We start from the raw sequence: 14,026 nt of genomic DNA on the forward strand, positions 1-14,026 counted from the left end.
CAGTATGTGGAAATAAGTGGCTGCACCAGCTTGCATTCCCACCAGCAGTGTAGGAGGGTTCCTCTTTTCCCCACTTCGCCATTATCTGTCATTTCCTGACTTGTTATTTTTGGTCATTCTGACTGGTGTGAAGTGGTATCTCATGTGTTTTGATTTGTAGTTGGCCTGTTGCCGAGTCAGAGATTTCTTTCTTGCCTTCCACCATTCCCTATTTGTACATTCCTTTTTCCTAAGTGAGAACTCTGACTTTTAACAAATCAACACGTGTGCCTATTTTGCTCAATTCTATAATCCAACTGAAATAGTCTAGATTCACTTTACCCATTCAACTATAGTAAACTGTAGCTTGTTTTCTGTTTGTTGGTTTGGCTACTTTTTTGTTTTTGTTTTGTTTTGTTTTTAAATAGGCTCCATGCCCAGCGTGGAGTCAAAAGTGGGGTTTTAACTCACAACCCTGGGATCAAGACCTGAGGGGCACCTGGGTGGCTCAGTAGGTTAAGTGCTGCTGCCTTTGGCTCCATACTGAGCACCGAGTTGTTGGGCTCCCTGCTCAGTGAGGAGTCTGCTGTGTCTCTCTATTGCTCTTCCTGTTCATGCTTTCTCTCTCTCAAATAAATGAATAAAATATTTAAAAAAAAAAAGTCAGTGCTTAACCAATTGAACCAGCCATGTGCCTCAAACTGTAGCACTGTAGCTTGTTTTTAAAAAATTATTCACAAGAAAAACAATTGATATTTCTTTAAAAATAAGTCCTAGGGCACCTGGGTGGCTCAGTGGGTTAAGCCTCTGCCTTCAGCTCAGGTCATGATCTCAAGGTCCTGGGATCGAGTCCCGCATCGGGCTCTCTGCTTGGCAGGGAGCCTGGCTCCTCCTCTCTCTCTCTCTGCCTGCCTCTCTGCCTACTTGTGATATCTGTCTGTCAAATAAATAAATAAAATCTTCAAAAAAAAAAAAAAAAAGTCCTAATCTTGGGACGCCTGGGTGGCTCAGTCAGTTAATGTCTGCTTTCTGCTCAGGTCATGTTCCCAGGGTCCTGGGATTGAGTCCTGCATCAGGCTCCCTGCTCAGCAGAGAGCCTGCTTCTCCCTCTGCCTGCTGTTCCCCCTGCTTGTGCTCTCTTTCTCTCTCTCCCTGATAAATAAATATATAAAATCTTTAAAAAAAAATAAGTCCTAATCCAAATGAATTTACCTGAATTAGACTTCTATTGTTCCATAAAGGATTCATTGGAGCAGCATACAAAAAATTCCTTCATATAAATTTTAGAGCAATTAAAACAAATTCTATTTAGGGGGCAGCTGGCTGGCTCAGTTGAAAGAGCATGGGACTCTTGATCTGGGGGTTGTGAGTTTGAACCCCACATTGGGTATAGAGATTGCTTAAAAATAAAATACTGGAAAAAAAAAAGAAATTCTACTTTTTTTTTTTTTAAGATTAATTTATTTGCAATAAAGAGAGAGTGAGAGCATGAGTTGGGGGAGGAACAGAAGGAGAGAATCTCAAGCAGACTCCTCACTGAGTGCAGAGCCCCGACATGCTGGTCGATGTGGGGCTCAATTCCATCTCCCAGGAAACTGTGACCTGAGCCTAAACCAAGAGTCAGTAGCTTAGCTGAATGAGCCACTCAGGCACTCCTCTACTTAGATCTTTGATGAGGGCAGTTTATTAGAGTTTATCTAATTAAAAGTAGGAAATGTGGTAGTTTTACAATAATAAAAAAGTTTTTACTGTTATACTGATAGTCAACTAGCCTTTCTAGAAATATATAGAATAATAGAATAATATTGAAGTGTACATATTATGCTGTATTTCTTTCTAGATTCAAGGATATTAGTTTTGCCTAGAATAACAATATGTACAATATTCTAAAAGAAAATATGAATGCTTAATCTAAAATTTTGAATATTCTTATAAAATCCTGTAGGAGTAAATATAAATGCTTATTCTTATGTACCACTTATATTAATGTTTCTAGCTTTTAGTACTTTATCATTTACAGTTTTCTCATTTTCTTTCAGATACAGGCATAGACCACCATGCTCTTCTAAAACAATTTGATCACCTAAACCACCTGAACCCTGACAAGTTTGAATCTACAGATTTAGATATGCTCATCAAAGCGGTGGGAATAATTCCAGAAAATGTTGTCATTGTTGTGCCTTTGAGGTTTTTGTCATTTGATAAGTCAATTCAGTGAAGTGGCAATATGACTTTTAGATACTCTCAAGAGTATTTTTAAAGGGAGGTAGTTTAACCTTTATTACTACAGATAATAATACAGACATAACAATCTGTAACCCCTTGCCCACAATTCCAAAACCCAAAGCACTACAAAAGCTGAAATCTGGCTTCAATTATAGTAAGGATATTTGTAGTTTTTTATTTAGTCTACATAATGTGAATATTCCCAGACTTTGCTGAGGAAGTACTAATCTGTTTGATAACAGACTTTGCAAGGAATACATAATACAGAATAAATGCCATATTCTCTTTCTGAAATCTAGAAAATTCTGAAATATACCTGGGTTCTGGGTTTTTCGGTAAGAGTTTGTGGACCTCTCATGTTGTACTGTATGGAATTACTGAAATGGATGTTGTAGCCTTGCTATGAGTTTAGTTAAGTAGTTAGAAACCTTTCTAGTTTTCTATACTGTATAGATTTGATACAGTCCCTTCCTTCCTTTTTTTTTTTTCTTTAAATCTTATTTATTTATTTATTTGTCAGAGAAAGAGAAAGAGCACACAAGCAGGCAGAGTGGCATACAGAGGTGGAGAGAAGCAGGCTCCCTGCCTAGCAAGGAGCCCGATGCAGGACTCGATCCCAGGACTCTGGGATCATGACCTGAGCCAAAGGCAGCGGCTTACCCGATGAGCCACCCAGGCGTCCCAACCCTTCCTTCTTTTAAAAAATCAATTTATATATTATTTACTTATGAGGAGCTTTCTAAAGTTGAGGCTTGCTTTGAACTATGAGTTTCTTTTAATGCCTACATTCTGATAATAATAATGATTAAAATAAAATGGCAGAATTTAAAAGAGGAGTCCAATGTTTTCTGGACCTTCTATACTACCTTCTGTTAGAATATGCTGTATGCAGGAAAGCCCTTATTTATATTTTCAAATACTCCTTGTAATTTAGTTTAAATATTACATTATAGGCCACAAGTGATCTGGAACACTATGATAAGACTCGACATGAAGAATTTAAAAAATATGAAATGATGAAGGAACATGAAAGGAGAGAATATTTAAAAACACTGAATGAAGAAAAGAGAAAAGAAGAAGAATCTAAATTTGAAGAAATGAAGAAAAAGCATGAAAATCATCCCAAAATTAATCATCCAGTAAGAATTAATGACTTTAAGAAACTGTAATTAGATGTAGATACTTCTTTGTATCAGACAGTAGAATTTTATCATAAGTTATTAGTACTTTAGATTCTTAATTCTGTACCATTTCTCAAATTTGTATTTTATTTTCAGTCTGTATACATAGATTATATTTGTTTTGAGCATTTTTTTAAAAATTGATTCACAGGGAAGCAAAGATCAACTAAAAGAGGTATGGGAAGAGACTGATGGATTGGATCCTAATGACTTTGACCCCAAGACATTTTTCAAATTACATGGTAACACATTTAATACAAATATTAATATTTATGTCTGCTGTTTGAGAGATTATAGTTGCTTTGTTCTGAACTGATTTTTGCCAAGGTCTAATATCGAGTCCTATTGACAGTAAATGTTTAGATTTTTTCTCTAGGATAATAGAATGGTCTTTTTTGCTGACCTGCAGCATAAAATACTTTGAGTCAGTAGCTGTGTCTTTTACCTGCTTTAACTGTTGACTCACTATGACTTACTGTAAGGTTCTCTGTAAATGTGAAGGTATTTCTGTGACTAGCTAGGTTATATCTAACATGCTTTATGCTGTAATATTAAAATTTACTTTTTTTCCTATAGCATACTGTTTCACTTTATATTTTTGAAAAAACTGGTTAAGATATATTTGTCTAAAAAAACTATGAATTATAAATTAGTAGTAAATTGTTATCCATTGGACTGATCTGAGGCTTCATAAAAAAGGAGGAAACATTCTCTCTAGCGTATGGCTGGTTCATGTTAGTACCACTTCTGCAAGCCAGTTGTGAAGAGTTGTATTTTAATTATTGATTTTTGAAGGCATTAAAATCAATTTTTGCATTTGTGACTTTTTAAACTTCAGATGTCAATAATGATGGCTTCCTGGATGAACAAGAATTAGAAGCCCTCTTTACTAAAGAGGTAAATGAGTTCATTTGAGTGTTCAGTGTTTTTGCGCTCTTTCTTTCCATTATTTTCCTGCCTTTTATGTTTTTTTTAAACTTTTCTTTTTAGTTGGAGAAAGTATATGACCCCAAAAATGAGGAGGATGATATGGTAGAAATGGAGGAGGAACGGCTTAGAATGAGGGAACATGTAATGAATGAGGTATGTTTTAAAATTTTTAGGATTATATGCTATTTCAATGGATATTCAAGTTCTTGTAATAAATCTTAACATAAAGTGGAAAATAAATACACAGAGTAGCTATTTAATTGAATTTTGCATTTTTTGACCCAGAATATTTGGTAGACTTCCTTAGTATAAATAAAGTTATTTTGTAACTACTTTAAAACATTTTAAAATTTAAAAGGTTTTTATTTAGGAGATTAAGATGCTATTGCATGTCCTTTAGAAGTAAAAGATAAGGTAGTCTAATATTTGATATTTTATTTTATTATTTTTTTAAGATTTTATTTATTATATTTGACAGAGACACACAATCAGAGAGGGAACAGAAGCAGAGGGAGTGGGAGAGGGAGAAGCAGGCTTCCCACTGAGCAGGGAGCCTGATGCTGGGCTCAATCCCAGGACCCTAGGATCATGACCTGAGCTGAAGGCAGACGCTTAACAACTGAGCCACCCAGGCACCCCGAATATTTGATATTTTAAAAGTCTGTGTTTTTATTAAGAAAATCCAAAAAATCCAATACCGTAATGATTTATAACAACTTATTTATTTCTTGTTCACATTATTAAGCTGAGAACTTCGGTCATAGACATTGGAGGCCGGTAACTAAAGCCCACTGTTTTGTTTCTGTGATTTTCACCTGATGTTTGAGCTATTGGTGATGAATTGGGATTTCTGTTGACTGCTGGCATCCCATGTGTCAAATGAATTTCTCTGGCTGTTATGGAGTTCACTTTTGCAACTGAATGGCTATAAGAGCCATTGAAGAGGATTGGGAGTGGTTGTCAACATTAATTTTGATTTAGTTAGTTTTTTTAAAGAAAAAATATTGAGAGAATGTTAATGTAAACTCCTTTACTCTTGGCTCAAACAGTCCTCTTTCCGGAAAGGTTATTTTTCTTGGGATTTTACATGGTGTGGTGAGGGAGGAAGACCATAATAGTTTATCCAGTCAGATTAGCAGCCTCAAGCATGGTGATCTTTGAGTATCAGGTGTATAGATATCTCAATGTATTTTTAAATCTTAATAATACAGAAGATAGCAATATCTATATTCTGATTCTAATATAATGTTGAGTGTTCTGACTTTCACCCCCTACCCCATCCCTCCATTTCTGTGGATGTTGGGTTAGCCTTAATTGCTGTATGTTTGTGTAGTAGCAACTATTAGAAGACAATTTCTAGTGATATAAGAGTTATTTTATTTTATATATACATTTTTTTTTTTTTAACCAGGTTGATGCTAACAAAGACCGATTAGTGACTCTGGATGAGTTTTTGAAAGCTACAGAAAAAAAGGAATTCTTGGAGCCAGATAGCTGGGAGGTAATAAAACCTACTTGAAATGGGATGTCTGATTCAAGAAATTATACAGCAGTTCATTCCATTTGTAACTTTTGTTTTCCATTATATTTGCATGTAGAGCCTTACTATCTTGGCTTTTAGATAAAATGTCACTATAAAATAACAAATGTGATTTTTTGGAAAACTTGTGGCAATTGACCTCTTATTTGTAATCATGTTACATATAATTAGCAGTCTTTTTTTAAAATTTTACTTTTTCTAAATGTAAAATAGTGTTCATTCTTAAAAATTAGAAATATAGATACATTGAAAGAATAAATTAGAAGTTACCTGTAATTCTACCTTTCAGAGGAAGATACTTAATTTATGCATTGTGTTATGCCGATTTGGAATTGTTTGTATTTTTAGTGTATGCATGTATAGCACACAATATATAGTGTACTGTCCCATTTTTATTTTATTTTACTTTAATTAATTAATTAATCTTAGAGAGAGAGAGAGCAAATGAGGGGGAAGAGCTGAAGGAGAGGGAGAGAATCTTGAGCAGGCTCCATACCCAGCATGGAGTCTGATGTAGGGCATGATTTTACCACCCTGAGATCATAACCTGAGCCAAAATCAAGAGCCAGGTCCTCAACTGACTTAGTCACCCAGGCACCTCTGTCCCATTTTTAATTTACATGTACACATAAACTCCTATCTCTCTATGTATATTTTTAAAGATTTTATGTATTTATTTGAGAGAGAGCACGAGCAGTAGGAGGGGCAGAGGTAGAGGCTGAGGGACAAGCAGACTCCCTGCTGAGCTTGGAGCCCATGCAACTCAATCCCAGGACCCTAAGACCATGACCTGTGGAAGTCAGGCTTAACCGACTGAGCCACTCAGGCGCCCCATCCTGTCTTTATAGTCTTATGGCCTCATAACTGTATGAATGTCTTTGTATGTTTGAGAAATTCTGTGTTTTTTAATGTTAGCAGTATTTCATGATGTCATTCTTTAAAAAACAGAGTTTAGAAATGATTCCTTAGCATGCAGTTGTGTGATTATAGCATAATTTATATAACCATTGGAACAGATTTAGCCATTTGGGTCAATTCCAATTTTTTTACTGTAGTAATTAACACTATGACAACTCTGTACTTATTCATACATCTTTGGGCATCTATAATAATTTCCCTGGGATTAATTCCTAAGAATAAAACTATTCTCAAGGTTTATGACCATTTTTAGTTTCTAAATATATTTCGTTGAATTGCTCCAGAAAGGCATACCAATATATTCCATAGTTTACTGTGAATACACATTTTTTTTTTGTGCATACACATTTTAAAGAGAATAGTTGAGAGGTAGCAACTGGAAGAGTTTGAAAAAAAAGTTGTCATTTTCTATACAAAATATAAAGATTACTATTTCTTTTTCTTTTTTTCTTTTTTTTAAAGATTTTATTTATTTACTTGACAGACAGTGATCACAACTAGGCAGAGAGGCAGCCAGAGGGTGGGGGAAGAAGCAGGGAGCAGGGAGCCTGATGCGGGGCTTGATCCCTGGACGCTGGGATCATGACCTGCGCCGAAGGCAGAGGCTTTAACCTACTGAGCCACCCAGGCGCCCTTCAATTAGATTTTTAATCTGTGGATCCATTTGTCCAGAAAATAGTTTGAGATAGGGTGACCAACTGTTCTGGTACAGCCTGTGCTGAGGAGTCTCCTGGGGTGTGAAAGTTTTTGGTGCTGAATCAAGGATAGTCCCAGGATGACTGTTCATCAGCATAGTTTGAGATTAAAGAAATCAGCTTTTTTTTGGTCCTGTTTTTTTCCTGACATTTGTAATATTTCTGGACTTTGGTGAAGAAGAAGAAGAATGCTAAGATATTTGAACATTCATTCCATTTATTGCTTCTGGTGAACTAGATCAATAAGTAATTACATACATTTTTTTTCATTTTAACGTAATTTTAGATTTACAAGAGAGTTATAAGAATAGACAAGGAATTCCTGAATACCCTTCCCCTAGATTTCCCATTTTACTACAGTTATTCTCTCTCTTTATCTCTTTCTCTATTTTTAATCTATGTGTATATGTATTTATATATAACATATATCATGTTTTTGAGAGTTAGTGGCACACAGTGCTGCTTTAACCTTAAATACTTGAGTGTGTATTTTTTTGCAAACAAGGATTTATCTTGCATAATCATGGTAAAATTATCTATGATAGCTACACACAGAAAACTCTTCTCTAGTCTCTAGACTTTATTGAGATTTTTTGTTAATTTTCCTAATACTGTCCTTTATAACAAAAGAAAATCCAGGATCATACTGAATTTAGTTGTAATGTCTTCCTAATCTCCTTTAATCTGAAACAGTTCCTGAGTCTTTGTATCTCATGGCATCCATATTTCTAAAGAATATAGACCAATAATTTTGTGGTATATCCCTAAGTTTGAGTCAGTCTGCTGTTTCTTTAGGACTCCTGCTTTTGGTAGAAATACCACCAAAGTGATGCAAAGTGCATCATACCATGAAGCATATGCTGCTGATTATTTTCACAACTGACAATGTTAATTTTGATTATTTGGTTAAGATGGTGTCTATCATGTTTCCTATTTTTTCTTTTGTAATTTAAATAGTACCTTGTCTAACCCACCATACTGCCAGAATCAGAAGTCAGCATTAAAAAAAAAAAAAAATTACTCAACATCATATCAAAAGTATTTGCAAATACAAATTTTAAGCATTACTTTAATAGTTATGGAAGTGCTTGACTGTTTTCTCAGGAATAGACACCCATTCTTTTACTGTTTATTTTTAAAAAGATAGTGCTGCTATAAACACATTTTTATATAAAGCTTTTTATGTGTTTAAGGTTATTTTGTAGGATGGATTCTCAATGTAGCACCAATAAGACCAAGGGAATCTTTTTAGGGCAGTTGATGTATTTTGTAGAAGTATTTTTCAAAAGAATTGCATTACCACCATTACCACTGTTTAAAAAAAAAAGTCTTCGAGGGCATACTTTGAGATTCATTATCTACTAATTTTAGCATTCACTGATGAATCTTGCCAGAATCCATTATTACAATGACTATTGACAAATGGTGATTTTCTAACCATCATTCCTTCCATATTTATCAGTTGGTTTTCTACAGTAAGGAAAAGCTATCCCTTCTCCCATCCCCTCCCATCCCTTTACTTTATTCAAAAATGAATCCTTACTATCATGATTTATTTTGATGCCCAAATTGCCCCACATTTGGCTGGGAGTTCCTTCAAACTGGCTTTTATATCCTTTTGGCATGTTTCCTATCATTCTTTGAGGACTTCCTTACTTTTTAGCATAATAAAATGTTCAAGGCTCATCTCGTTCTTTCTCCATCCCACCTCTGGGATCAGCCATTTTTCTGAGCAACACTGGTCCCTTTTAGTGGAGATCGTTATCACAGACTAGGATCTGGGCACTGGATGTGTTCCTTGTTACCAGAGAGTCTTTGCTTCTAGACTTTGTCAGATAATAGAGTTGGGTAATTTAAAAAACATCTAAATGTGTGTCTATTTATATATATATACACATATATCTATTTATATTTGTATTATGTGTATCTGTATATGCACGAATTATACACATACACAGATACACTTATATTCATATTCATCTTGGTATATTTAGGTACCAATATATATAAAACTTGACGAACTCATTGGGGCTCCTGGGTGGCTCAGTCGGTTAGGCGTCTGCCTTTGGCTCAGGATGATCTGAGGACAGGGTCCTGGTACAGAGCCCAGTGTGGAGCACACAGCTCAGCATGGAGTCTGCTTCTCCTTCTCCCTTTGCCCCTCCCCCACCCATGCTCGCTCGCTCTCTCTCTCAAGTAAATAAATAAAATCCTTAAAATCAAAACAAAACACAAACTTAGTGAGTTCATACTGATACCTCCTTAAATTTCAGTCCAATGCCAGTACAACATCCTATCTCTTCCTCTTTCCATATTTCATATGAAACCTGGCTCCTATTTTCCACAATATTATTCCACTTATTTCCTCAATCCTAGGATGTATATAGTGTTTCAGATTGCTAAACTCTGCAAAAAGGAATTTATTATTTGTTTAGATTTTTGTTGTTTTTAACCTGAGCATGCAGTCTGAATACTGTGACCCAAAGTTTGCTGGTTAGTTCTTTTTTCCCCCTTCTGTTTATTCACTTAAAATAAAAGTATAATTTATTTTCTTTTGTTTATAGTCAGTTTGGGTTTTCCTGTCCTTGTGGATTTTCTTTCTTCTCTTTTCTTGAGTGTATGAAACACAAGTTTCTAAAAATCAAACCTGTATGAAAAAGTTGTATTCAGAGAAATATGATTTCTTTTCCTGCATTCTCTCTGTCCTTTCTACCCAGTTCTCTTCGTTGATCTATAGGTAATCAATTTCATTAGCCTTGGATTTTTCCTTTTGCTCAAATAAATACATAAATTTGTTTTCTTATTTCCCCTTTCTTACTGAAAGCTATATTATGATAGATACTCTTATACTTTGCTAATCATAGAATTTTCAAACTGAGTCAAACCCTGTTGGACATCCAAGATTATTCTTTCCTCATTTTTTTTCCATTTTTTTTTTCCTTTTAGACATTGGATCAGCAACAGCTCTTCACAGAGGAAGAACTGAAAGAATATGAAAATCTTATCTCTTTACAAGAAAGTGAACTTAAGAAAAAGGCAGATGAACTTCAGAGACAAAAGGAAGAGCTACAGCGCCAGCATGACCAACTTGAGGCTCAGAAGCTGGAATATCATCAGGTGGTATTTATACAATGACTGCGGCATTAAAAGGAATTTTAGGTGCTGTGCTAAACACATGTGTTTTTTGTAATATAATATTTCAATGTCCTATTAGCTATATTATTTTAAATTTTAGTATTTGAAAAACTGCTTTGTTGAATATTAATCTAAATTTTAGAGCTTGAATATCTCATTTTGGAAAACAATTTTCAATTCATTTGTTGTGGTTTGTCAAAGGTCATGAGAAAATAAAAGAATACTTACTTTTAAGACATTCTTTTTCCATGCCCTAGGTTGTACAGCAGATGGAACAAAAAAAATTACAACAAGAAATTCCTCCATCAGGGCCTGGTGGAGAATTGAAGTTCCAGCCACGTGCGTAACTTTATTTTTTTTTCCTTTGTTTAAGGAAATAAGAATATTGAATAAATTGAAATCTGTGTTTATTACAAATGTAATTTCAAATCATTAATATCTATCGTATTTACTATATATTTGGGGAAATAGCACAACTTGTACTACAGAAAAATGTAGTACAGAAAAACGTACAGAAATGAGCCTTCTAAAATGTCTATGCATCAGCTCATTTCAAAAGCTATTTAATTTGATAGATGTATTTATGGTGAAATGATTTACTTCAACATTATTCACAGTTCTTTCTAATCAGTTATCGATATTGTTAGAGAACATGTTAATTGTAATCTATGATTAGCTAAGTGTATTTTTAAAATGCTTTATATATATAATATATACAGATATTATATATATATACACATGTAATATATATATGTGTATATGTATATATATGTGTGTGTGCATATATATATATGTATATATATATATATATACATATATATATGAAGATTCAGAATAAAGGGAGATACCTTTAAAATGAGAGCTTTTTTTTTTTTTTCCAAACAGACATTTAAAGTCCGAAGTCTATCAGAACTTGGAAGAAAACTGTTAAATCAACATCTGTGTCATCTTTTTACCACCCTTCCTTTTTTTTCTGCTCAATAAATATTTTAAAGCATATATGGAATAAAGGAAGATACTTTTTAAATGAGAACACATCTTTTCAGGACACAGATACTTAAGGATTAAAGTCTACCACAACCAGGAAGAATACAAACTCAGTATCTGTTCTCACTTTCATACCTCTCTTCTTTTTAATTTGTTCTCCTTTAATGATTTAATTCAGTGGCCATAATTATGCCATAATTTAATGAAACTATCAGTAACTGTTTAAGTGAAAAATTTCTGTACTGCTTTTAAAGTAAATTTATATTGTCGTCACTTACTCATATAGTCTTTTATAGGTGCTTATCATCCCCTCTCTTGATAAAAGTCTCTTTGTTGTTAATAATTCTTCTGAGAAGACCACACTTTCCCTCAGTGTTTCTTGGTAACTTCTTCCTACTTCCAGCAACCTTAACTGCTAGAAATTCTTCTACTGAAGAGCTTTTGCTACGACTTCAGGTCATTTTTGGGTTCATATATTTGCTTTCTACTCTATTAAGAGCAGGTTCTGCTACAAAAAAAAACCCCAGAAAAACCAAAGATAACAGTGTTTTAAACTAACTAGGAATTCTTCCCTCTTCCATAAAGGAAATCTGGAGGTAGGTGGTGTCAGGTTCCTAACTCTCTCCTCTGCTATCCTCAGTACATGGTTTTTGTCCTCAAGTTACCTTATTCTCACTGTCCAAGATTGCTTTTGGAGGCAGTGGGCAAGAGGAGGAAAAGGAGCTTCTCCCCAGTTGCACAGGCTTCCTGGACTGAGTGTTCCTGGAGAACCACACATTTTAACTTACATCTCATTGGTCATATAGCTGCTAGGGAATCTGAGAAATCCTTGTGGCATTCGAAACAGCTAAAAGTTAGGATCTTTAACTAAAGAAGAAGGAGGTTATGTTTCGTACACAACTTTGAGTTTTAACCCATACAGCTTTATTGGCTACCTATATATCTGTGTACACTCTTTGGAAACATGGAAAACACTCACTTGCCCTGCCCCAAAAGGAAATCTGCCACATCCAATCCATTATTGCATATAGCTCAAAGACCATAATATCCTTGTATAGTTCCCACTATCAGGTTTGGCTATGGATCTATTGTTCTGCCCATCTACAGACTAAGCAAGGTGTCTGCCTCATGAGTACCAAATGCATAATGGGGGGATAGGTACAGGTTAACGGCAATAAAATCGACCTTTCAGAAGAGAGGAAAATAGCAACCCCTGATCCATAACACTTAAAAGGTACGGCTTGGCAAAAATAACAAGGTCTCTTTGCTCAGTCTGTGAATATATTCCTTGATTTTTGCATCAGGCAACCCCTGATTCACTTTTGTGGGAAGAACTCCCTTGTCGAATGTCCTCAGGGGCCCTTGGCGCTGCCTTCTAGGAAGTTTTTCTTGTCCATTAATTTTCAGGGATACATCTGAGTGGGCAAGGGAAAGGGTGCCGATCTTGGGTGCTGGGCAGTATTATTAGGCTACTTCCTGTTATGCTGGGTTTAGGGGCTTGAGCATGTTTTAAATAGTTACAGGCTGTTGCAGGCCAGGTTTGGGGTTTGTATTTGTTTGGTTTTGGGTTTTGGAAAAAAATTTCCTTGAAACTAAGTATGTTTCTGGTCTGTCTTTCTCAGTTATTACAATGAGTAACCACAAAGATCTTGCCAAGACACAGTTTTTAATAAGAACATCATCTTTTACTTGCTGGCTTCTGTGCTCTCTCTCTCCCCTTGGGTCTTAAATGAACATTGGGACCATTGGGTTTGGATGGGCTGACAACAGTCTGAGTCTGATCTCTTTCCTTAGGATGGCTGCCATTACTTGACAGAAAATTCTTGAGAAAAGGTTGAGGCAGAAAAAGAAAAGGCAGGAAAAGGTTGAGGATTCTTTCATACCTTCCTTAGAACCCTGACTGATAACTGTTTCAGATTAAAGTATGGTAGTGGCTGACTTTTCCAATTTTTCAGGGCTCCAGATTTGGGACTTGTCAGTTTGTTTTGTAGAGAGCTGTTCCCTCGGCAATGCTATATTCCTTTCCAACTGTCTTGTTAGCCTTAGCCTGAGTCACATCTCTCCTGTAAGACTTTGCTGAGGGCTAGAAGCAGCCCACATGCTAGTACTCAGATGTTCTACCACTACTTCCTCTAATACTTTAACCTTAGTGGCATGAGGTCTCACTGCCCAAAGCCCTGCCTGCTCACCTAAGCTAACTCCATATTTTAGATCCTTTTACTAGCTGTACCTTCTAGCTACCAAATTCTGTCTAGGTTAGGATTCCTGGTTGTAGATAATGGAATCTTCTTTAGCTATTAAACATAAGGGGCTTGATTAAGGGGTGCAGAGAGCTTACAGAATCTTTGGGAAGGCAGATGAAACAGAACCTAGGCTGAGCTTCTCAGAACTACATCACAAGAGTGGGCTGCCAGAAAAGCTGCTGCTTCTGGAAC

At 35.4% G+C, this 14,026-nt stretch overlaps 1 protein-coding gene across 4 annotated transcripts in view; it reads left to right on the forward strand.

The window, feature by feature from the left end:
• The window catches only part of NUCB2 (nucleobindin 2), a 47,665-nt gene extending 36,062 nt beyond the window's left edge, over positions 1 to 11,603 (forward strand). For all 4 annotated transcript variants that reach the window (XM_032881135.1, XM_032881133.1, XM_032881134.1 and 1 more), the window contains 9 exons: positions 2,019 to 2,122; positions 3,159 to 3,344; positions 3,538 to 3,628; positions 4,225 to 4,283; positions 4,377 to 4,469; positions 5,728 to 5,817; positions 10,416 to 10,586; positions 10,862 to 10,943; positions 11,490 to 11,603. In XM_032881135.1, the coding sequence (XP_032737026.1) occupies positions 2,019 to 2,122; positions 3,159 to 3,344; positions 3,538 to 3,628; positions 4,225 to 4,283; positions 4,377 to 4,469; positions 5,728 to 5,817; positions 10,416 to 10,586; positions 10,862 to 10,943; positions 11,490 to 11,497 (884 nt within the window). In that variant the 3' untranslated portion in view covers positions 11,498 to 11,603. The remainder of the gene's footprint in view (positions 1 to 2,018; positions 2,123 to 3,158; positions 3,345 to 3,537; positions 3,629 to 4,224; positions 4,284 to 4,376; positions 4,470 to 5,727; positions 5,818 to 10,415; positions 10,587 to 10,861; positions 10,944 to 11,489) is intronic.
• The last annotated feature ends 2,423 nt before the right edge of the window (positions 11,604 to 14,026 follow it).

The sequence above is a fragment of the Lontra canadensis genome, unplaced genomic scaffold (assembly GCF_010015895.1).
Source record: "Lontra canadensis isolate GAN:19392208 unplaced genomic scaffold, GSC_riverotter_1.0 scaffold74, whole genome shotgun sequence".
NCBI lineage: Eukaryota > Metazoa > Chordata > Mammalia > Carnivora > Mustelidae > Lontra > Lontra canadensis.